Source organism: Lonchura striata, chromosome 6 (assembly GCF_046129695.1).
Source record: "Lonchura striata isolate bLonStr1 chromosome 6, bLonStr1.mat, whole genome shotgun sequence".
Classification (NCBI taxonomy): Eukaryota; Metazoa; Chordata; class Aves; order Passeriformes; family Estrildidae; genus Lonchura; species Lonchura striata.
The window spans coordinates 8,688,050-8,707,597 of NC_134608.1; the positions used below are offsets into that span (position 1 = coordinate 8,688,050).

The 19,548-nt window shown below is 41.0% G+C and overlaps 1 protein-coding gene across 2 annotated transcripts in view; it reads left to right on the forward strand.

Annotated features, from left to right (window-relative positions):
- The window catches only part of AKT1 (AKT serine/threonine kinase 1), a 77,445-nt gene that overhangs the window by 26,215 nt on the left and 31,682 nt on the right, over positions 1-19,548 (forward strand). For both annotated transcript variants that reach the window (XM_021528923.3, XM_077783936.1), the window contains exons 3-4: positions 12,528-12,656; positions 19,284-19,395. In XM_021528923.3, the coding sequence (XP_021384598.1) occupies positions 12,528-12,656; positions 19,284-19,395 (241 nt within the window). The remainder of the gene's footprint in view (positions 1-12,527; positions 12,657-19,283; positions 19,396-19,548) is intronic.

Consider the following 19,548-nt stretch of genomic DNA (forward strand, 5'->3'; position numbering starts at 1 on the left):
AATTGTAGCACAGCAGATGTTGGTATTTGGATGGATGTCGGTGCAATGGGGGGACAGCAACAGTCATCTCTGTCAGCTGTCTTCAGGCTCGGCAGGCCTGCTGCGTGGTTACTTTGGTGTGTAAAAACAGCTCGTTTTGCAACTGGGAAGTTTGGCATTACATTTGGCACTGAGCCATGTAGCTGGGTTAACACAAGTGTTTATCCAGTGATTTTCTCAAAATTGGTAACTTGGAGAGAGTGTTATTAAACTTCAGTACAAAGAAAGGGGGAATATGGATGGATCTCTTTCTAAAAGGCATTGATGTTTATAAATTCCATTAAAAAAATTCCTTTTATTTCCTTCAGCTCTGTCTTTTTTGCTTTTTCATTATCCTTTTTCCAGCTTACTGTTTACAGTTTCCTTTTCAAGGATTAATACATGGAAGCATACCTAATGAAATGCCATAACCACATTTTTCTCCAACCTGTCCTGAATTAAGTGCAAAGAATAGAGGACTGCAAATGAAGCTGCTTAATTGCAACCATCCAAAATTTGGTAGAAATTCAAACTGCAGCATGAAACGAGAACCTGCTCATATGCATATCTGCAGAGCAGTTGATTTCTGTATGATAAATTACTGTAAATTTTACCTTTGGATTAAGTATGACAATCCTTGCAGGCCATCAAGAGTTTTTTTCATAGAACTCCTGTTAATATAGGATGTATTTCTTTATGGAAGTAGCAATTTAGACTGCATTTTCAGTAAGGACAGGCAGGAGCATGTGGTAGCTTTGCAGAGCAGCAGTTTCAATCAGATTTTATACCTGAAATTTGGAACCTGTTGATTTAATGTTCATTGGGAAACTTTATCATAAAGGATTAATTTTTCAAAGCCATTTTAATCTTGTATTGCATCTGTGATTAAATAACTAGATGTCTTCATTGCTTGGAAAGGCTTCTGTTTCTTTTGAAATTGGGCAAATGATTAAACTAGGAAATTTGGATTCTCTGATGAGGGGAAGAAAAGTGTATAGAAAAACATTTTCTCAAAGCAGTGATAGCGACCCAGTAGTGGACTTGCGCTTAGTTAATCTTGTAGCTGAGCTGCAATTTTACCACCAAACAAAATACCAGGACAGTAATTTTCATTTGGGTCCTTTCTTCTCTCTCTTTTATTCTTTTTTAAAGAAGAGGCTGTTACCTGTATTGTCCAATTTCTATAGCTAAATGTGTCTTCATTTAGAAAACTGTAATTTGCTGTAAGTCTGCCCACGACCAAGGTTCAGTTAGTATGCTTTGGATAAATGAAAATTTTAAGTGTTCAGTGACTGCTTCTTGGAAACATTTTTGTCTCTTAGTTTGATACTCAGGCTGTAATCCCGAAGTTAAAAAGGTTTTATCATAGGAGATGGAGACATAAATGTACAAAAGCAGTAATAGGAGAATAATCTAAACTGTACAGCTTCCTCAGACCAGAAGGTGGTACATCTTTGTGGCCAGTGTGACACTGGAAGGTTTTCCTGGGAGTGTTGGCTGTGCCTGTGAAGGAGCAGGGTCAGTGCAGCGACCCTGTGCTCCCAGCCAGGCTCCAGTTAGCTCTGTGGAACATACCTACGTGTCTGTGTGTATCTAAAGGATGTAACTTTGAGGTTCCAGCTTGCTGGATTTGGCTGCATGTTAGCAAGGAGGTGCTGAGTGGCAGCATACTCTCCTCACAGACTGGGCACAACCTGTGCTTCCAGCTGCCTGCATTGGTGCTGGGGCAGGAGCAGGAGATGCTGGTGATGGCCACAGGCACAGCTGGCATGGCCCCTCCTGGGGTGGGGGTCAGGCTGCAGCCTCTCCCTGCCCTGCCTGTGCCCTCAGCCCCATCAGCGCCTTCCCTGCTGCCCACCAGAGACCCAGCTTGTCCCTTTGTCAACACTGCTCCAATGCAGCTCTTTCAGCCAGAATGGTAGCCACATCTTAACTCTTGTCTAGCACAGTTCTCTGCCTCCCAAAGGTGCCTCTATCCCCCGCCTCCTTTTCTCCTCCTGCTCCCTTCCCACCTTACTGGCAGCAGCAGGGTTTGCAGGGTGGCCTGGCTTGGCTTGACCCCTGGAGTGGCAGAGGAGCCTCCAGCAGCTGCCACCTGAGCTGGAAGCATCAGTTCAGGGGCCAGTGGCAGGAAATGCTGTGAAACAGGGTGTACTAAGCATGGAGCAGTGCTTGCATGCAGGCTTTTCTGTGTGGCTGTACCTTCCTCCTATGTGTGGCTGTACCTTCCTTGTATATGTGGCTGTATCTTCCTTGCCAGAAGTCCCTGAGGCACAAGCATAGCCCTAGATGGCCTTCAGGAATGTTACCCCAGGTGACCTGTAGGGCTCTTTCTCTCTCCTTTTTAAAATAAACCCAAAACCTATAAACAAGAAAAAGCAAAAAGCTGTCATTTAAAGCTTTATTTATGGTTTTCTGGTGTTCTCAAAGTGTGGCAATCTGACTTTCCTGGAGAGCTGTTGTAATTGTTGCAAGTTGTACACCTGATGGGAAGCTGTAATGCGGTTAGGTGAGGGATGTGCTTAGGAGTTTGTTTTACTTCTGTTCTTTGGGGACATCCTAGGGAGAGTGGGAAGATGGAACTAGAGAGTGTGTTTGTTTATGGGATGGGGCTTTCAGGATTCAGGTGGATGAAGAAATGTGTGTGGTGAGGAGCAGTTGTGTGGTGTGCTGTGCATGGAAAACCAGGTGTGAAGGAAAGGTGGGGCTGATGTGGCAGTCCCTGACCTCAGAAGATCCAGTGAGGCAAGTGTCAGATTTGATGCCCACAGAAACTGGTGTGAATTCAGGGCAGGGTGGGCGTGATGTTTATTTTAACACTGCTTATAGGAGCAATTTGAATATAAAAGATTGGAATTTTTGCCATGTCCTTCCAAACCAAAAATAAGAGGCACTGCAGACTGGAAACTGTAATTCAGGCTCCCATCTTCTGTGTCCATCTGCTTCCCACTTCTGTGTGGGATATGCTGTTCATTTTTATGCTATTTTTAAAATGAAAAGTGACTTTAGTGTAGCAAGATGCTGTTGGCAACAAGGAATTAATTTATGGTAGCAGTGTCAAGGTAGGTGGGTCTTTATTGTGTCTTTTTTCAGGTTGGTCTTTATTTCATTTGTCCTTGTGTAAGAAACAGATCTTTGTGTGTCTGAAATGCATTCTTTCTTAGAGCTTGGAGCTGTTAGAAAGAAGTATAATGAGCTTAATATAATAGATACTTTTGGGGTTAAAAAATAATTGTTATTATATGTATGTGGTTTTAACTGTATTTTAGACGTGTTTTAATGTCACAGGGCTAAATTGTGGTACCACTGAAATCCAGCATGAATCTTTCCTGTTTGATTATATTAAGACTCAACATTTTTACTGTCTATTATAAAAATAAATGAGATGTAATAGTGTGACTGAGTGATCTTGTGACCCTGTTGAAGCAGCAGTGTGGACTATACTCTGCTTTACAGTGACAACACACCTGAGTTCAAGGCACAGAAATCCTTGGCAGAGTTTCTTATGCCTGTGTTACTTGGCTAAGCTTAGCACCAGAGCTGTGGTGGTGGTTGTTCTTCTCTTACTCTACCCAGTGGTGAAGTTGCTTTAATAAATTCTCAGCATGCAATTAAGTTACTTTGCAAAATTCCTCTGAAGTGAGGCAGCACTCCTGTTATCTGGAGGAGATTTTCATTGCTGAGTTTGGGGTAGTGACTCAGTAAAACTTATCTGTGGAATACTAAATTTGGAGGCGTAACCAGGAGGTTGCCATGATAACAAATATTAGGACTTGCTTTCTGGGAAGTGCTCCTAATTCTTCCATTGGCCATTAAATGCCTCAAGATAAATGAAACTTTTCATTAGAGCTAACATGGTCTCCTTGTGCTTCTCCAGGCTTTTGTAGACTTGCTAGTGACAAAATGAAGAAGGGAAATCCAAATTAGCCCCAGCCCTATAAAGACACCACCTCTTTTTTAATGTTGTTTCTTATTTTTTCCAGTGAAATGTTTGCTTAACTTAGCTTTCATTCATCATTCTACGAAATATTTATCAGTTTGTAGAAACATTTTAAAATTCTACATTGGTTTTATTTTCTTGGCACTTTTAAGAAATTTCCTGATGCACAGCATGATCACACAATTACTGGTAGAGCTTTTATTGTAAGTGACCAAAAACAACTCTGTGCATTTATGTTGAAAATTAGGACTCAAACCCAGAAGCTAAAGGATAACAATACAATGTGTTGATTTCTTACTCTCCATAAATTGCTTATTTATTAAAATCCATGTTCTGCAGCTTAGTTTTTACAAAGAGACCTTTTTTCCCCTCTTCAAACTGCCTAAAATAGGTTCATACCTATTTTAGAAATGCTGCTGTTTTCATAAATCTCTCCTAATGTACTTTAACCTTTTTTTTCCCTCCATTTCTTTACAATTCCCTGAGGTTTTGATTCACAATGTGAATGACACAATGATGTGGTAATGGGAGCCTAGGAGAGCAAGCCAGGGACTCGAGCAGTGGTGGAGGAAAACATCCTCAAGGTGGATGTTTTCTGTTTTCTTAGTGGCTGTGTCCTGCTTTTTCCCTCCCCTGCTCTTAACTTTCTCATGGGCACCCATGCCCCAAGCTTCCAGGTTGTCTCTCAGCCTCACCAATTTTGGGATTTTAATGAGGAACCTCTGCTGAGTACTCTCCAGGTTTAATGTTCGTAAAACAAATCACAAAAATCATTCTTGCTCGAGTCTTTGACTCACCTAATTTTTTTTTTAGGGGGGCAGAGTGAGAGAAGGGACCTAAAATAATTTTTAATCAATTAATGATGCTTTTCCTGAGCATCCCCTATGTTTAGGTTGCTTGAGGAATAAAAGTTTAAAAACTGTGATTTTAGTCTTAATTTGTTCTGGAAGAGCTTTAGTTTGTGTATGTTTTTTTGCTTTGTCCCCTCAGACACTCTGCCAGTCTCTAGATGGGATTTACTGAATAGCAAAACTGGGTATGTGATATTCAAATCAAGCATGTGTTCAGATAAGCACAAATGTCATGCCTAAGGATTCTTAGGCAAAAAGGTAAAATCATTGAATCAACTTTCAGAGGCTGTCTAGAAAAGCCCATCCTTGTTCAAATACACCAGGGTGTGGTGTGTTTGGTGTTTCTGGTTTAGTTTTTATTTTTCTTTGCATTTGTAGTAGACATAAAATCTTTGGAGGACCAAGTCACGCTGTTTGTGTAAGTACATGGGGTGTATTTAAGAGCCTGATTTGCCTGATTTGCAGAAATACTGAACATATTCAGACTGAGCTTGAGGAATAGTTGTAGCTACTTCCTTCCTCTAAGGGAAGATATTTAAAAACGTGGAGAGGCTTATTAGCTTAAGTGCCTTGTTAGCTGCATGTGCTGTTTTCCATCATAGTGTCAAGGTAAAAATTACTTGGGGAGAAATAATTGTTCTAAGTATGCTTAATTCAGTTCAGTGAATCTGACACCTCCTCTGTCATTTTTTTTTATTTATAAAAATAAGAGAGAGTTGGGCACCTGTCAAAAGCAGAGAAATACATGATGGCACTTTCTGTTACAGGAATGTTTTATTTTGTTAAAATCCTGTAGCTGCTTGCAAGTTTATTGCAGAAAATTTCTCTAATCGTGTTGGACACCACATGGTAGTTTTAAGTCCTTTTGTTCACACCATGAAGTAGTGAAGATGCAATTCACTCGATGAGATTGTTTTCAGTATAGCTTAAGAAATCACTTTATATATTCCTGTAATTTATGTGGCTATCCTTAAAACTGCTGTTTTTAATGAAATTTCATTTACATCTTCTCCCACTGGAGACAGCTGTAGGTTAGGACTAGCCTGACTAAGCTGTGCCAAAGGTAGGAGTAAGGAGTTTTTTACATGCTGATTAATTCTCTTTTGCTCCTTTGGGAATATCTGGTATTGCTTAAATTGATTGCTGTAAGCAATATGGCAACATTTTTGACCTTCTAAACTGAAATTCAGCAAAAAAAGAAAAAGAAAAATATAAACCTCCGTGTTTCAGTTTTACATAACTATACAGTTGGAGTAAGTACAGTGGTAAAAAATACAGGGGTGTCATCTTCTGCAGTGGTGCTGTTGGCTGGTGATCTCAAACCCTTTGGCAGAGATAGAATCTCAGAACGTGGTAATTGTCCATCCCCTGCACAGAGAAAGTATTGGGTGAGAATCTGTTTTTCCTTCTCTGTAATCTGGCTTCTCATCTCTCCTATGGCCAGCTTTGTGAATCGGAGCACCCGTTGCCTTCCTTAGGTGTTTCCCACCTGCACTGCTGTGTAACTACAGACGGGCAGCTTGCAGTACGTTTACTGTTCTCCACAGCTCTGTGGGAAGCCCGAAGCCAAGGCTATGTGCTGCTTTCTGAAGTGAATTTACAGATGCGGGGTGCCAGGTGACCAGGAGCTGTCCTTCCAGGCTCCCTTTGTCGCTCGAAGGCCAGACGGCTCATCTGGCTCATCCGTCACCCTCCGCCCCACCTCCGGTGCCCACCTCCCTCCCTCGCTCCCCATATTCCCCCAGGATATGATAATGAAGCAGGTGCCCTGGACTGCAGCTCTCCCTGAGCTGGAGAAGCGGCAGGAGGTTTATAAAAGCCGAAACCGAGGAGGATGAGGAGGAGGCGGCACTTCTGCTGAACCTGTTGGCAGTCACGTCAGTCACGGCCGTGCACCGCACAGCCTGCGGGGCAGAAAGTGAGGAGCCGGTTGCCGCACCCAGTCAGGCTCTGGGTCGGCCGAGCCGGGCTGGGCTGGCCGGCGGTGGCCGTGCTCGGAGCAGCCGAGCTGCTCGCTCGGCGCTGGCCCCTGCGCTGCGGGTGACCTCCCCACGGGGAGCAGCCCCGTCGGCAGCCCCAGCCGCCTCATTGAGATTCCAGGCACAGGGAGCGCCTCTGCAGCTGTACGCTGGAGGCGGTGGCCGAGGAGCCGTCCAGAGAGGGGCCCCAAAAAATCATCAAAGAGCCGGCCCCTTCGCTGCGCCTCTGAATAGGCAGACAAACCAGAGGTCCTCCTCTCTCTCCCTGCCAGCGTGTTGGGAACGGCATTAACATAACCTCTTTTTTTTTTTTTTCCCTTTCTTTTTAATTTCCCCAAGCTACTGAAAATCTACTGTGTTTAAATATCTTGTTATGACAGTTTGCAACGGGGAGCGAAGAGTGGTATACCAGCTTGGTGGGTGTCTGTGCAGCTATTTTTATAAAAAACGAAACATACTTGAGCTAAGAGTTTTCATTCAGGTCACCCTAGACTTAATTGTTTGGTGTCAGGTCGTTAAGATCCAGAATTAGCTCCCTGCACTTGGAAAGGGCTTGCTTCCGAGTGCTTTAGAAATGCAAAGGCAAGTTTTCAAGCCCTGCTTTCTTCTTCCAAATCTGTTTTGATTTCAGCTGGTTTTGAAGCGAGTGGACACTTACTCAGTTTACTCAAGCAGTAAGAACTGTAAATCCCCATCCCACTCCTCAGCACGAACGAGATGGCAGCTCCTGAAAGCTTCACATCTTTAAGGAAATTGGCGCTTGTTTGCCGAGCCCTTATTAGGCCGACAGGATGCAGACCACTTCTCATGGCCATTGAGGCTCAGAAATGAGTCACTGTGCCTTTGATGGGTGGCACATTAGCGTTTCGATTGGCATAACTTTCATGTTCCCTCGGACAGGAACTGGGGCTGTACAAGCAGGGAGTGCCCTACATCATCAGAGCGTGTGGGAATGTAGAGAAGGCTTGCATAACTGAAAAGCTTTAATTTTTTGAGTGTTATGCTTAAGCGCAATTAAAGGTGCTACTTCTGATGCTCAGAGCAGAAAGTTTAATGCATTATTTATTGGTAGATTTGTGGTAGCCACTTGACTGCATTTCATGTAACTGAGACTTTGTCAATGCTCCTGGGCTTGTTACTTGGTTACTTTGGGCCATAAGAAAGTTAATAGTCGGTCGGGCGCGTTTGTAAATATCAAGGATAGCATTGGATGCTGACTTGGTTAACCTAATGATTTTTTTTTCAAACCATTGGTATGTATGAGTTGATTAAAACAAAAGCAGAGGCTTCTTAAATATAGTCTGTTCTGAATTAAAGGGTGTGGTGTTGGCTTTGAATGAGCTTGATGCAGCAACAAGCATGCAGCAGTTGGTAAATAAAGATGGATTTTCTTTTGTTCTGCTGGTGCTTGCTGCTCATTATTCTCCACTTACCCCGTGAGCTTCCCAGGGAGTGGCAGCTGTTTCTGATGTTAGACACTCTATCAGTGGTAGACAGCTCCAGATTCGGTGAGATACTGTTGTGGGGAGGAGAGGAAAATAATCTAACCCTGCATTATTGTAAATCCTCAGTAGAATTAACTTTTCATGAGCCAAAGGAGTTTTGTGTTTAACTTTTTCTGAAATACTCAGGCATAAGTGTGCTTTGCAGTATGTGTTACAGCGAAAAAGCTTTTCTGGCATGAGATGGATTTACATTCTGAGTGTGTGTTAAGTATTTTAATGTGCAGTGTGTGGGGGCAGGCACAAGGCAATAAAGGGAAATCAGTCTGTAACAATCTTTGTGTATGTTTCCAGATATATACAGTTTGGGAATCTTTGCAATTTGGAAATTGCTTGGAGTAAACAGAATGATACATAAAGATTTTAAATAATAAAGCTAGCAAGCTACAGAGGAGTCTGTTTGGTTCCAGGATTTTATATGTAGGATTTATAACCCATGCTTTAGCTTTCCTGTCTCTGCAGTGTTAGCATTCTGTTACTGAAAACAAAGAAGGCTCTGCCAGGGCATTACACAAGCAATGAATCACAGAGGAAAAAATGTTTTGCTTTGTAAATTGTTCACTTTTCCATGGTGGATCTTTTTTTTTTCTTTTTTTTTTAGTGTTGTCTGAGAATTTGCCACACATGCTTGCATTTACTGTACTCAGTATGATTCTTTCTAGTGTGACTACTTAACTGCTAATATTAGTGACTTCAAGCAACTTCTTCTTGTGATTCTTAAAAACAAAACCACAACAGGAACAAAGAACACAGGGTAAAAATTGAAACAGCTCAGTTCACTCTTGAGGCATGACAGCTTGCTGTGTATATCGGAGGAAGGAAAAGGTGTTGATGTTTTTCAGACAGCTTTGTCCCAGCAGTTCCACATAATTATTTTTTTTTGTTTATATTGACAAACTTCTTTTCTGCCTCCAGTACTCAGATTTGCTGTCACCTTTTGATGTGGTCCTCGTGGGCTGTAGGCCATTTATAGTGTTTTAGCTAGTCATAAAAATATAAACTTGTTTCTTAAGAATATGCACTCTGTACATATTTTTGATGACTGTTGGTAAATTTATGTTTCTGAGCTTCTGGAGAGGAATGATAGCTTGCTCAGGCTTGAATTAAAATTATACTTAGAGATCATCTCTTTGGGAAGTCACACACCAGGCAGTGTCTTGCCATTTTTTTGCAGGATGCAGAAGTAAAACCTCGGTGTGTTATATAACAAAAATTTGTAGTACAGATGCTGCACTGTGCCTCATACTCTCCTTGGCAAGAACAATAATCAATAATATTTTGGATTGCCATATTACAGTATTCATTAAGCTCCAGACATGTGGAAAAAAATTTAAATAAAATCATATTACTTTTTTACCAATTAAAAAGGTGGATCAGGAGCCATAACCAGCTAAAGCAATGCTCAAAGGAAGATCCAAGTAGAATGATCCCTGCAGAAAGGCTGGTGGTAATGAAATCCTTGATTTTTCACACAGAAGCAGTGAGTGTGGAGGAGGATGCTATATATGTATGGAATGCACCATTTTAAAGACTGTGTGATTAATCCTGTTAGAGGATGTGTTTCTAACAGAGAAGCAGGTTGGTGGGATAAAGCTGTAAGAAAGTATGAGAGCCAAACATAAGCATCTAATCTTAGAGAAAGTCTCTTATGACAGTACAGTCTAATTCTGTTTAAAATTGTGTGTAGTTCACTGCAAATAACCAGGTAATAATTTCATAATCTGCAAAGAATTATTTTCCCCTCTGTAAATGCCAGTGGGGAAGATGTGTAGCATAAGTTACAGAGTAAGAGAAGTAGAAACTCTCAGTCTTACCCTGTTCAGATACTATTTGTCCCATCCAGTCTGGATTTAGTCCTGAGTGCGGGTATGGTAAGGGGTGTGTGGCGGTCATTAGGTCTCCTGGGTGTGCTTTATGCAAGAGAAGAAAATGCCAATGAGTCAGGTATGTAAGAGCATGTTCCAAAATCCTGATTGTCTGGGCAGCCACCTCCCCAACCTGCTTACCTGGCAAACCTCTAGTCAGGAGCTGGGCTGAGCATGCCACGTGTCTTCTCATCACATCTGTGGTGTAATAGTAATGAGATTGGAGTAATCTCACTGATCTGCGCCAAGTTGGACTGGTAATTTAAATGTGAAAGGCTTCATAATCTCCTGCTGATCCCAGAAAGTTTTCGGCATTTAATTAAGGTCAGAGTTAAAAAGATGATGACAACAAAACCTTCTACATTTACCTCCTTGCCTATAAATGTTAAACCATGACAGGTGAGTTCTGAAATTCCTGGAGCAATGATGATACTTTCATAAACGCCTTATAGATTGGTGTAACACTTAGAGCAGTAACAGCCATCTCTGAAAGAAACAATGAGGAGATTTGTGCTCCTTTTCCTCTCTTTCTTTCCCCATACCTATTTCATCAATTCAAATGGATGTTTTCTGCAGACATGGCCACTGCAAAGGTGGCTCTGTGTGACTCTCCCTAACAGTTCAGTAGCACTTCATTTTTTGGTTTAGATTAGGAAACTTAAAGCCCAGTGAGGACTGAAGAGGTGAAAGCAGCTGGTGGGGGCTCTGCTCACTTGTGTCTGTGTTGTGTGGGCATCATTGGGGTTGCTTCTGCTTCTGTGTGCAGGAGGGAGAAGGATGAGTGTGAATGGAGAAGTGACACAGCTGCTGCCCAGAACAGGTTGAAACTGCACTGCAGATGGGGAGGAGGTCTGTGGGGACAGGAAGGAGACAAAGCAGCTGCAAGGGAGTTCCTGGGGCAGGGTGCACTTCACTGGGAGAGAAATCACCAGTGGAGGAAACCTAAGCAGCAGGAAAGTATGAGAGGAGCCTTGGAGAACAGGAGAGCAGCAGAAGGTTGCCAGAGCCAGTAAATATGGTGAGCCCTCTCCTCTCACTGTTCTTGGTTGTTTGAAGAGCTTGCCAGCAGGTGAACCTGTGGGCACTGGGCACCAGCCACTGCAGGGCAGCATTACAGGGTGCACAGGCGTGGTTCTACTGTGGCAGGCTGGAAAAGAGTTCCTAGTGTGCTCTCTCATCTTCTCCCCAGTGTTAAACAAACCAGTGAGAAACCCTACAGAAGCGAGGAGGGTGTGGTTGATGCGCAGCTGTGGGTGCTTTGTAGTTGACCATTTGCTTTTAAAATTTCTAAATTGGTTGTTGGCGTGAGAAGAATTGGAAAAGTGTGATCAGTGCTGTGTTTAGAATAACACCTCGAATTAGAGTTTTGTGACTCAGTTGAGTAGAAACATCACTGCAGGAGCTTTTAGGACCTAGAGGGGCAGCTTGGCACCATGAGAAGCTATTTGAGGTTCTTGAAAGACTGCCTCAGAAAACAGTGATCTGGTTAATAAGCAAAAAACTCAGATATACTGACCGTCATCCAGAAGAGCCATTGATGAGATTTGTGTCTTCCTTCCCTGAAGACCTTAATAAATCCAGGAAATAACTGAGGTTTTGATTAGCTCTTTTCTTCTTATTCTACTGCTGAATGTTTTGAACGTGGCTGTAACAGTCACACAAGTGTCACCTGTGCAGGTTACTCAGATGAGCAGAGTGTGGTGTGAGCAATGGGTGTTTCTTGAGACAAAGAAAGGTGGCATATCTTTCAAAGTAGATATTTGTTTTCGACTTTGTGGTGGCTATACATCATCCAGTGTTTTCCCCTTCGTATTGTGATATATCATCTTGTGTTTCATGCTTGAGATGTTGTGAGAGAAGTGAGTGATGTTATGTAACATAAGCAGAGAATTATCTTCTTATGGTCTGAAAGTGACTGTTGGTTTGATAAAGCAGTTGACTAATTAGTAAATTACCCATTCTTGTTTAAAATACTTGCGCTGCAAAATGTAAATGAAAAGAATTTCTCCACTTGTCAGTATGAAAAATGACAATAGCAAAAATAATACATAGGACATCTGCTCTGATTTTTTTAAAATTTAAAATGCATTTAAGGCAGATGTTGCAGAATTTGAATGGAAATCAAAGTAGATGGAAGAACAAAACATAGCTGTTTACCTTTTATGAAGTCCCATTTTTATGGCTAACATCGCTATCAGTATGTGACTCAGTGCCTGTATTTTTCCACTGTTTGTATCAGACTGAACTGAATGTTCTTAAAACTGCTGCTGTCAGGATGACATATAGTTCCAATATTAACAGAAATTATTGGTGTGTCAGTAATTTGGGGTGTTTTCTGATGTTGCTTCCCTTTGCCCATCCTCTCTTTCCAGGAGAATACATCAAAACATGGAGGCCGCGGTATTTTCTGTTGAAGAATGATGGCACCTTCATTGGCTACAAGGAACGGCCACAGGATGTTGACCAGCGGGAGTCACCTTTAAATAACTTCTCAGTAGCTCGTAAGTGTTTTTAACTGCTTCCTTGTCCAGTTTGGGAGGGGGTTGATGTCTTCTTGTAACAATAGCTGATGTCTTCTTGTAACAATAGCTGCATCAGTAGCATTCAGATCTGCCCAGAGCTCGGTATCTAAATACTAAGTATGTTTATTTGAGTTGATAAATCCCACTGTGTTTCTCAGGAATGATTGTAATGTTGGAGGTTTGATGCACTGCTTATTTTTCTTGTCTTTTAAGTTTTCTAGTAATTTAGTGTTTCTGGTTATTGAATTAAACGGGCTTATTTGTTAATACTTTGTATGTATGTTAACAAATTGCTTTAAAGTGAAAATTCACCCAGGTGCATGTACTTGGAGGGTACGTACAGCAGAAGTATTTCTGCCGCCAGATCTGGATGCCAGTGGCATTGACATTGGTCAGAGTTATTTAATTGTTAGCATAAGAGAATGCAGAGTGAGCACGTTTTAATGAGGCACACTTAGATTGTCTTAATTTTGAGCACAAACCCATAGTTCTATCAAAGCCAACAAAAGGGTTTTGAAATAACATCTCCTAACCTCTGCGCTCTCTATTATGCAAACATTTCCGACTTTGCTCAGGTGCTGCAGCACAGGATGTGATAGAAGACTCTGAAGATAATTTCCTTTTCTTGCTCATGTTTTTAACTTTTCACTGTATACTTCCAGCTTTTATTTTCTCCTGGTCTTAATCTTTCCTGTCTCGTGATCTGCCTGTGTCTCGTTCCACCAGTTAAAAATAGATCATTGTGGCACCTGTTATTAAGAATGATCTGTTCCATGTTCCTGGTGACTACCAGAAGCAAAACTCTGCAGAGGGGAGGGTAGGGGCTTTCCCTCTTCATTACAAGGTAGCTCCAAATACACGGGGTTCATCTTTGAAGCTGATCATTAAGCAGGTATTTATTTTGAAACACCCTGCTCCTGGAAGAGAGCTGGGCAGCAATAGGAATTTATGGGAATGTTCATTACTTTCCCTCCAGTAGAAGCATATACTTGTTCTGAGTGAGTGATAATGGGAACACCAGTGCCTGGTGCTCCTGTGCAGGATTTCAAGAGTGCTTTGAGGCTTCTTGTGTTGTTTGAGAGGCAGAGTTCTTGTAGTGTTTTCATTTCAGTAATGACATGGTACTTTCCTCTTCAGACTGGTATCTTCTTACAGATCAGGAAGGTAAAGCAAAGCAGAAGAAAACCATTAATTCATAAATTAATTCAGTACTTGGTCTATAGCCAGAGGCTTTTAACAAATGCACTTTCTGAAGGACACTTCCATCCTCTTGCCACTGCTAACTGCATTACTTGGGCAGCTCAGTGCCAAGGAATAAAAATGCGTCCATCACCTTTTCTTTGTCTAAGTTGCCTTTAAAATGGGTTTACTTAAATCAGTTTTCACAACAGGAATATGGTGTTTTTTTGGCAGATTGAGCCCATCAGTCTCAGCATTTATAGATAAACCAGTTTGTTACCATGGTATTGGAGCATTGTCAAAGACACAGCACGTGCCTATAAATGAGTTGTAAGTGGCATCATGGGCTGGGTGGTGGGTGGGAGGATGTTCTTAGCAGTGGCTCTTGCCTGGTGACAGGTCAAGAAGGCCTTGAAGATTGGAGTGGGGCTTCCTTGCTAGAAGCCATTATTGTGGATTTGGGCCCATAGAAGCAGCTGTTTCCCCACCAGGATTTAATTTCTCATGTAGGCAGTAGCAGGCAGTGCTGCCAGCACTTCTGTCCCTTCTGGGTGCCCACCACACTTTCACAGATTGACAGAGTGCTCTGAGTTGGACGGGACCCACAGGATCATCAAGTCCAACTCTTCAAGTAACTGGCCCATATGGGGACTGAGTCCACAAACTTGGTGTTATTAGCACCAGGCTCTAACTAGCTGAGCTCATCTCAGGGATCGCTGGATGTATTTTTGTACCACGGGTTTTCCCTTTGAACATGCTTGCCTAATCCTTTCATTGAGGTTAACATGTTGCATTAGTGTGAATGAATTTGAGATGTCTCTGGAGCAAGGCTCAGACCAGAGCACAGCCCTGTAGAAGCCTCCTGCCAGTGAAAGGTGGGGGAAATAAGTTATTTTGTAAAAGAAAAAATATTTTAAATATTAAGATTAAATATTTTGTGAAAATTAATTTCTGTTTTCTTTTCATCCAAGAGACCACAGTAGTCCCTGCCTTTTTTTGTTAATTAGTGAACCAGATTTTTTTTTTTAATGAGATGGCAGGCTGTCTTTGTCAGTCTGTTCTTTGGAAGTGGTCCCATGTTTCTGATTAAAATCTTTACCCTCTTCTGCTGTACAAAAATGTAGGCTGTTTTATCTTTGCAAGTAAAAGGAAGGGTTTTTTTAATAGGGGAATTTTATTACTTATAGTGTAAAATTCATATTGAGTGATTTTGTCAGCACATGAGAAGTGGGAAATAATTAATGAGAAAGCTATGACAGAAGATAACAACTAATGGTCACCTGTCTTTTCCTTTAATGGGTATGAAGAAAGTATTAGCAATAAATAGTGTGTGATTTCCATGTGCTTGACAGTCTCTTCTTTCTCCTACACTAGCCTTTTCCTTTTGATTTGTGAGGGTTTTGATTGTGCATTTTTGAGAACTTGTTTCTAAGCCCCTCTAGCTAAAGAGAGGTGTACTATTTATTTTAAATAACCTTTTCTCCACCTAATTTTCCTTTTAAAATGGCCATAGACTAATGTTTCCTGTATTTAAGGAGTTTATTTTCTCTGGAATCAACCTATTGATGATTTATTAAGAAAAAACCACAAAACAAAACAACGGCAAACAAAAAACAAATACAGAAAAACCCAAAGTAACACTCGTGAAACATTGTTGCGTGAGTGAATCTTATTTGTGTTTGTGTTCTGTATTTTACTACTAATAAAGTAGAAGGAATAAAAAAAGTCTGTACCTCAAAGTTCTGCTCCAGAGCTCATGCAGATGAATAACCAATAGAGGCTGAGTTGTAAATCTGTGAGATAAGTAGCCTTCATACCAATTGTAATCTCGGATTATCATGTATGTCTCCCTATTAGGTTATAAGCCTTTAAAACCATATAGCTGAAAAAAGCAGTATATTGTGAAAAACCACATGGAGAGAAAGGCTGTTCCCGTTAGAAAGGGATTATTGCTCCTGGCTGTCAAAAAGGAAGATGGACTGTGGTGGTTTTGTTGTACTGCTGAAAACATAATTGCTCAACAATACGAGAGCTCCTTTTGGGACAGGACTGCGTGTCTGCAGTCAAGTGTTTTTGAGAGGGCACAGGATGGCCAGATCAGTGGTTGGATTTTTGCTGCGGTTACTAAGAGCCACCTTTGTGCAGGTCTGTAACTTGGTGCTCCTGGCCCCTCACTTTTGCCATGCTGAATCTATCCAGACTTGAATCTATCCAGTGGTGTTAGCCAAAAACAAACACTTCATCATAATCTTTGTGTTTGTCTTCTGAAAGTTTTATTTCTTCATCATTCTATTTTCCTTATTTACCCTTTTTTTTACCTTTTTCTTCTTTCTGTTTGTCCATACCCTTCCTTAAAGAAACCAAACCACAAATAGGAAAGATTCTTCCTTGACATTATTGTTTTAAGTGTGATGTCATTATATAGGGAGCAGAGTTTGACACTTTCATCGAAAGTAATCTGCCTTTTAGCTTAAGTGCTGGGAAAGCAAATATTATGACATTTTAGAAAGTCACTGGGATAATACTAAGTGTCTTTCAAATACAAAATGGTAATTTACATTTGAATGCCTTGGTGTCTATTCCTGTTAGGAACAATTTCTCTGTCCTACTTACTTTAAAAGACCAAACGCCAGGAGAGAATCAAGAGGTTCTTTGGAGAAATTTAAATAAATTTTAACAGGCTGCTGTTTATTGTACCTACTATGTTTCACAGGAAAAACTTCCTTCAAAGTGGGCAAGTGACCCTCAGCCCCTATTTAAAATTGAATGTTTTTACAGCAGAATCCCCAAACATGCCATAAATCAGATCTAATACTTCACAGCATCGCTGTCTGTGCTCTCTTGGAGTGGTGCACGTTGCAGTAATATACTGATGATTAGAGAAGGTGGTTTTGGTGCTTCTCTTAACTTCAACTACAGTGAAGAGTACACAGTTGGGTTTAAAAGTAAGAAAAAAAATACTGTTCATTCATTTCATTGATAAAATCCATGTGATTATCATACATGGTGAGAAATAAGTGGTAGTTTCAAACTTCTAGAACCTATATGGTACAGCACTTTGGTAGAGTCTTCTGTATTTCTTGATATGTGCTGTTATGATTGAGCAGGGTAATTAGACAGCATATTGTTCACTAAACAAAACAATTCTGGGTGACATTCCTGAATTATAGTGGTTATTAACTGACAAATCTCTATTATTCATCTTGCTCTATGCCTTAAAGATTGCTGGATCAGCAAGCTTAACAAATATCAATGGACAATGCTGATTTAGGGGAGGAGTGACATGTAACTGGTCCCTGTCTATGACAGGAAAAACCTTGTGTGGTTTATCATGCTGAAATTAAATGGTTAAATCTAGAGTTCATGGCTAGTTTAAGTATCTCTGCAGCTACTTCAGAATATGAATCTAAAGTGTTTTTAAAATCTCAGCAAAGCCTGTGTTTATTTCTTTATGATGTTATAATTTGGGGTAAGTATGAGAGAACAGCTCTGGATTAGCACAAGGTTAGGAAATAGCCCGATGTTGTTCTTCCAGTCTTCAGCCAGATTTAGTGTTTTAGGACTGCATTGTGCAGGTTCCTAGAGGACAACCCCAGCCTTCATCTAATCACATTAAGCAGATAAAAACGGGAGGCAGAACAAACAAATAACAAAAAAAGAAGGGCAGCTAAACGGAGGTGGGAGTTCTGGAAGCAGGAGTGAGATCTTTTGAATGGAATTTATCAGCACCAGGCTCATGGGGCTGCCGTCCCAGGCAGTTGTGTTTGGCTTTCTCCGCCGTTCTGTGAGAGGACAGAGGTGGCTGCAAGGCCGAGCCCAGCGCGGCCGCATCACTGCGTGGAAGTTGTTTAATCTGAATGAAGGAGTGCCCTTTATTGCACTAGAGCCTTGGCATGACTCATTAATAAACTTTCTCTTATCTAACTGGAGTGCTTCAGTAGGATGCAGTATAACCTCAGTGTGCTGTTGAAGAAAAATTATATTTTCTTGTAATGAAAAATGCAGAGTTACTAATTGAAAATCTTATAATTCCAGCAGCAAATGAGGCATGAAATATATTGCCAAAAATACAGTGCTCAAAAACACTGGCAGTAAATATTTTATCTTTGTGCTAATTAAGAACTTGAACTTAAAACTGAGCATTCTAAATGCACACAATAATGAAATAAACCTAATGGTACCAGTGTCGCCTTAGTAATGTGAACTGTTATTCTGGTGGATTCTGTCCTCCACTTGCATGTTACTGATTGTGGAGGAAGTTCATACCTCTAGCAGTAAACAGAAATTTCTTGTCTTCATAGTGCCTTTTTTTTTATTTAGAAGTCTATTTAGAAACTGAAGACCAAATACCAGCAAGCTTGTGGTTTCATTACCTGCAAGGAAAATAATTTCATGCAAGAAAAAAATGCCCACAATTATATTTTTTTCCCCCCTGCTCACTTGGTTTCTTAATTTGACTTTCCTCTAGCAGGATCTGTTTAATTAACTAGCTTTTCTATTAGCATTTATCCAAAAAATGTAGTGGTTTGTGTCCTGATGTAATTTCATTTATTTTCTTTCGTTTTTCAGATCTCTGTTAGTAGAGCTAAAGTGTACCCTTTATCCAGGAGCATTTTCTGGCCCAAATTTAAAGCATAAACACTTATAACATGTTAAGAAGCTTGAAGTAGTACATGTAATATAATTTCTTCTTTTAAATTACACTGAGCTCTCAGCAGAACATTTTGATGAAGGAAGTGGTGGCTTAGCATGTCGCTGTACTTCTGTAGCCTTTTTGGGCTAAACCCTGGCAGGGGTGGCAGCTGCTCGCTGCGTGTCCGTGCAGCATCCGACTCCCACAGCTCTCCCGAAGGCTTTTGGAACAGGGTCTTCTCAGGGGGTGCCTTTGCAGTTTGATGTTCCCTCTAGTGTTTGAGGACTGGAAATGCTGAGTCTGATCTTCATCAGATTGCTGCAAAATGTTCAGATGTTCTCCTGCAGCTCCCTGGAACCCATGGACAGGGTTTTATGTGGGAAAGTCAATAGGAGGGAACCCCACTTGGGGGCTTGGCTGTAGTTTCAGTGTATGTAATTGTTGCATTATCAAATGGCTTTGGCCATGTGCTGTGCTCTGGGTGACCTTTAGAGTATGAGACCCGAGTCTGAATGGCTTCTGTGTTATCACATCACATTTCTGCTTACCTCTATGGGCAGACCAAATGTGGAGCCTTTCAAAGCAGAATTTTATTTCATAGCTGCTTAGATGGCTATCTCCCAAGCTATTTATTGGTTTCATCAACACAGTAAATTGTCTCAAGTCTCCTAAAGAAGTACTTACAGAGATTTCTATGGCTGATTAATTGCAAAGGTTTGCTAGATAAGAATAAAGACAAATGATTATTTAAACCTGCTTATGTACCATGACTCTTTCTTCCTTCATTGTGGTAGAGTGCCAGCTGATGAAGACAGAGCGACCTAAACCAAACACATTTATCATTAGATGCCTCCAGTGGACCACAGTAATTGAAAGAACATTTCATGTGGAGACTCCAGAGGAGCGGTATGTTTCATTCATATTTAATGCATAAACTCCTTGTAAAAGCAGATGCAAGTGTTCAGCATTAATAGTGAGTCCTCTGTTGAAGCTCTTATTTATCAGATGATGTACATCTGGACTGAAAAGTGACAAATAATTTTCAAGTGCCTTCAGTTT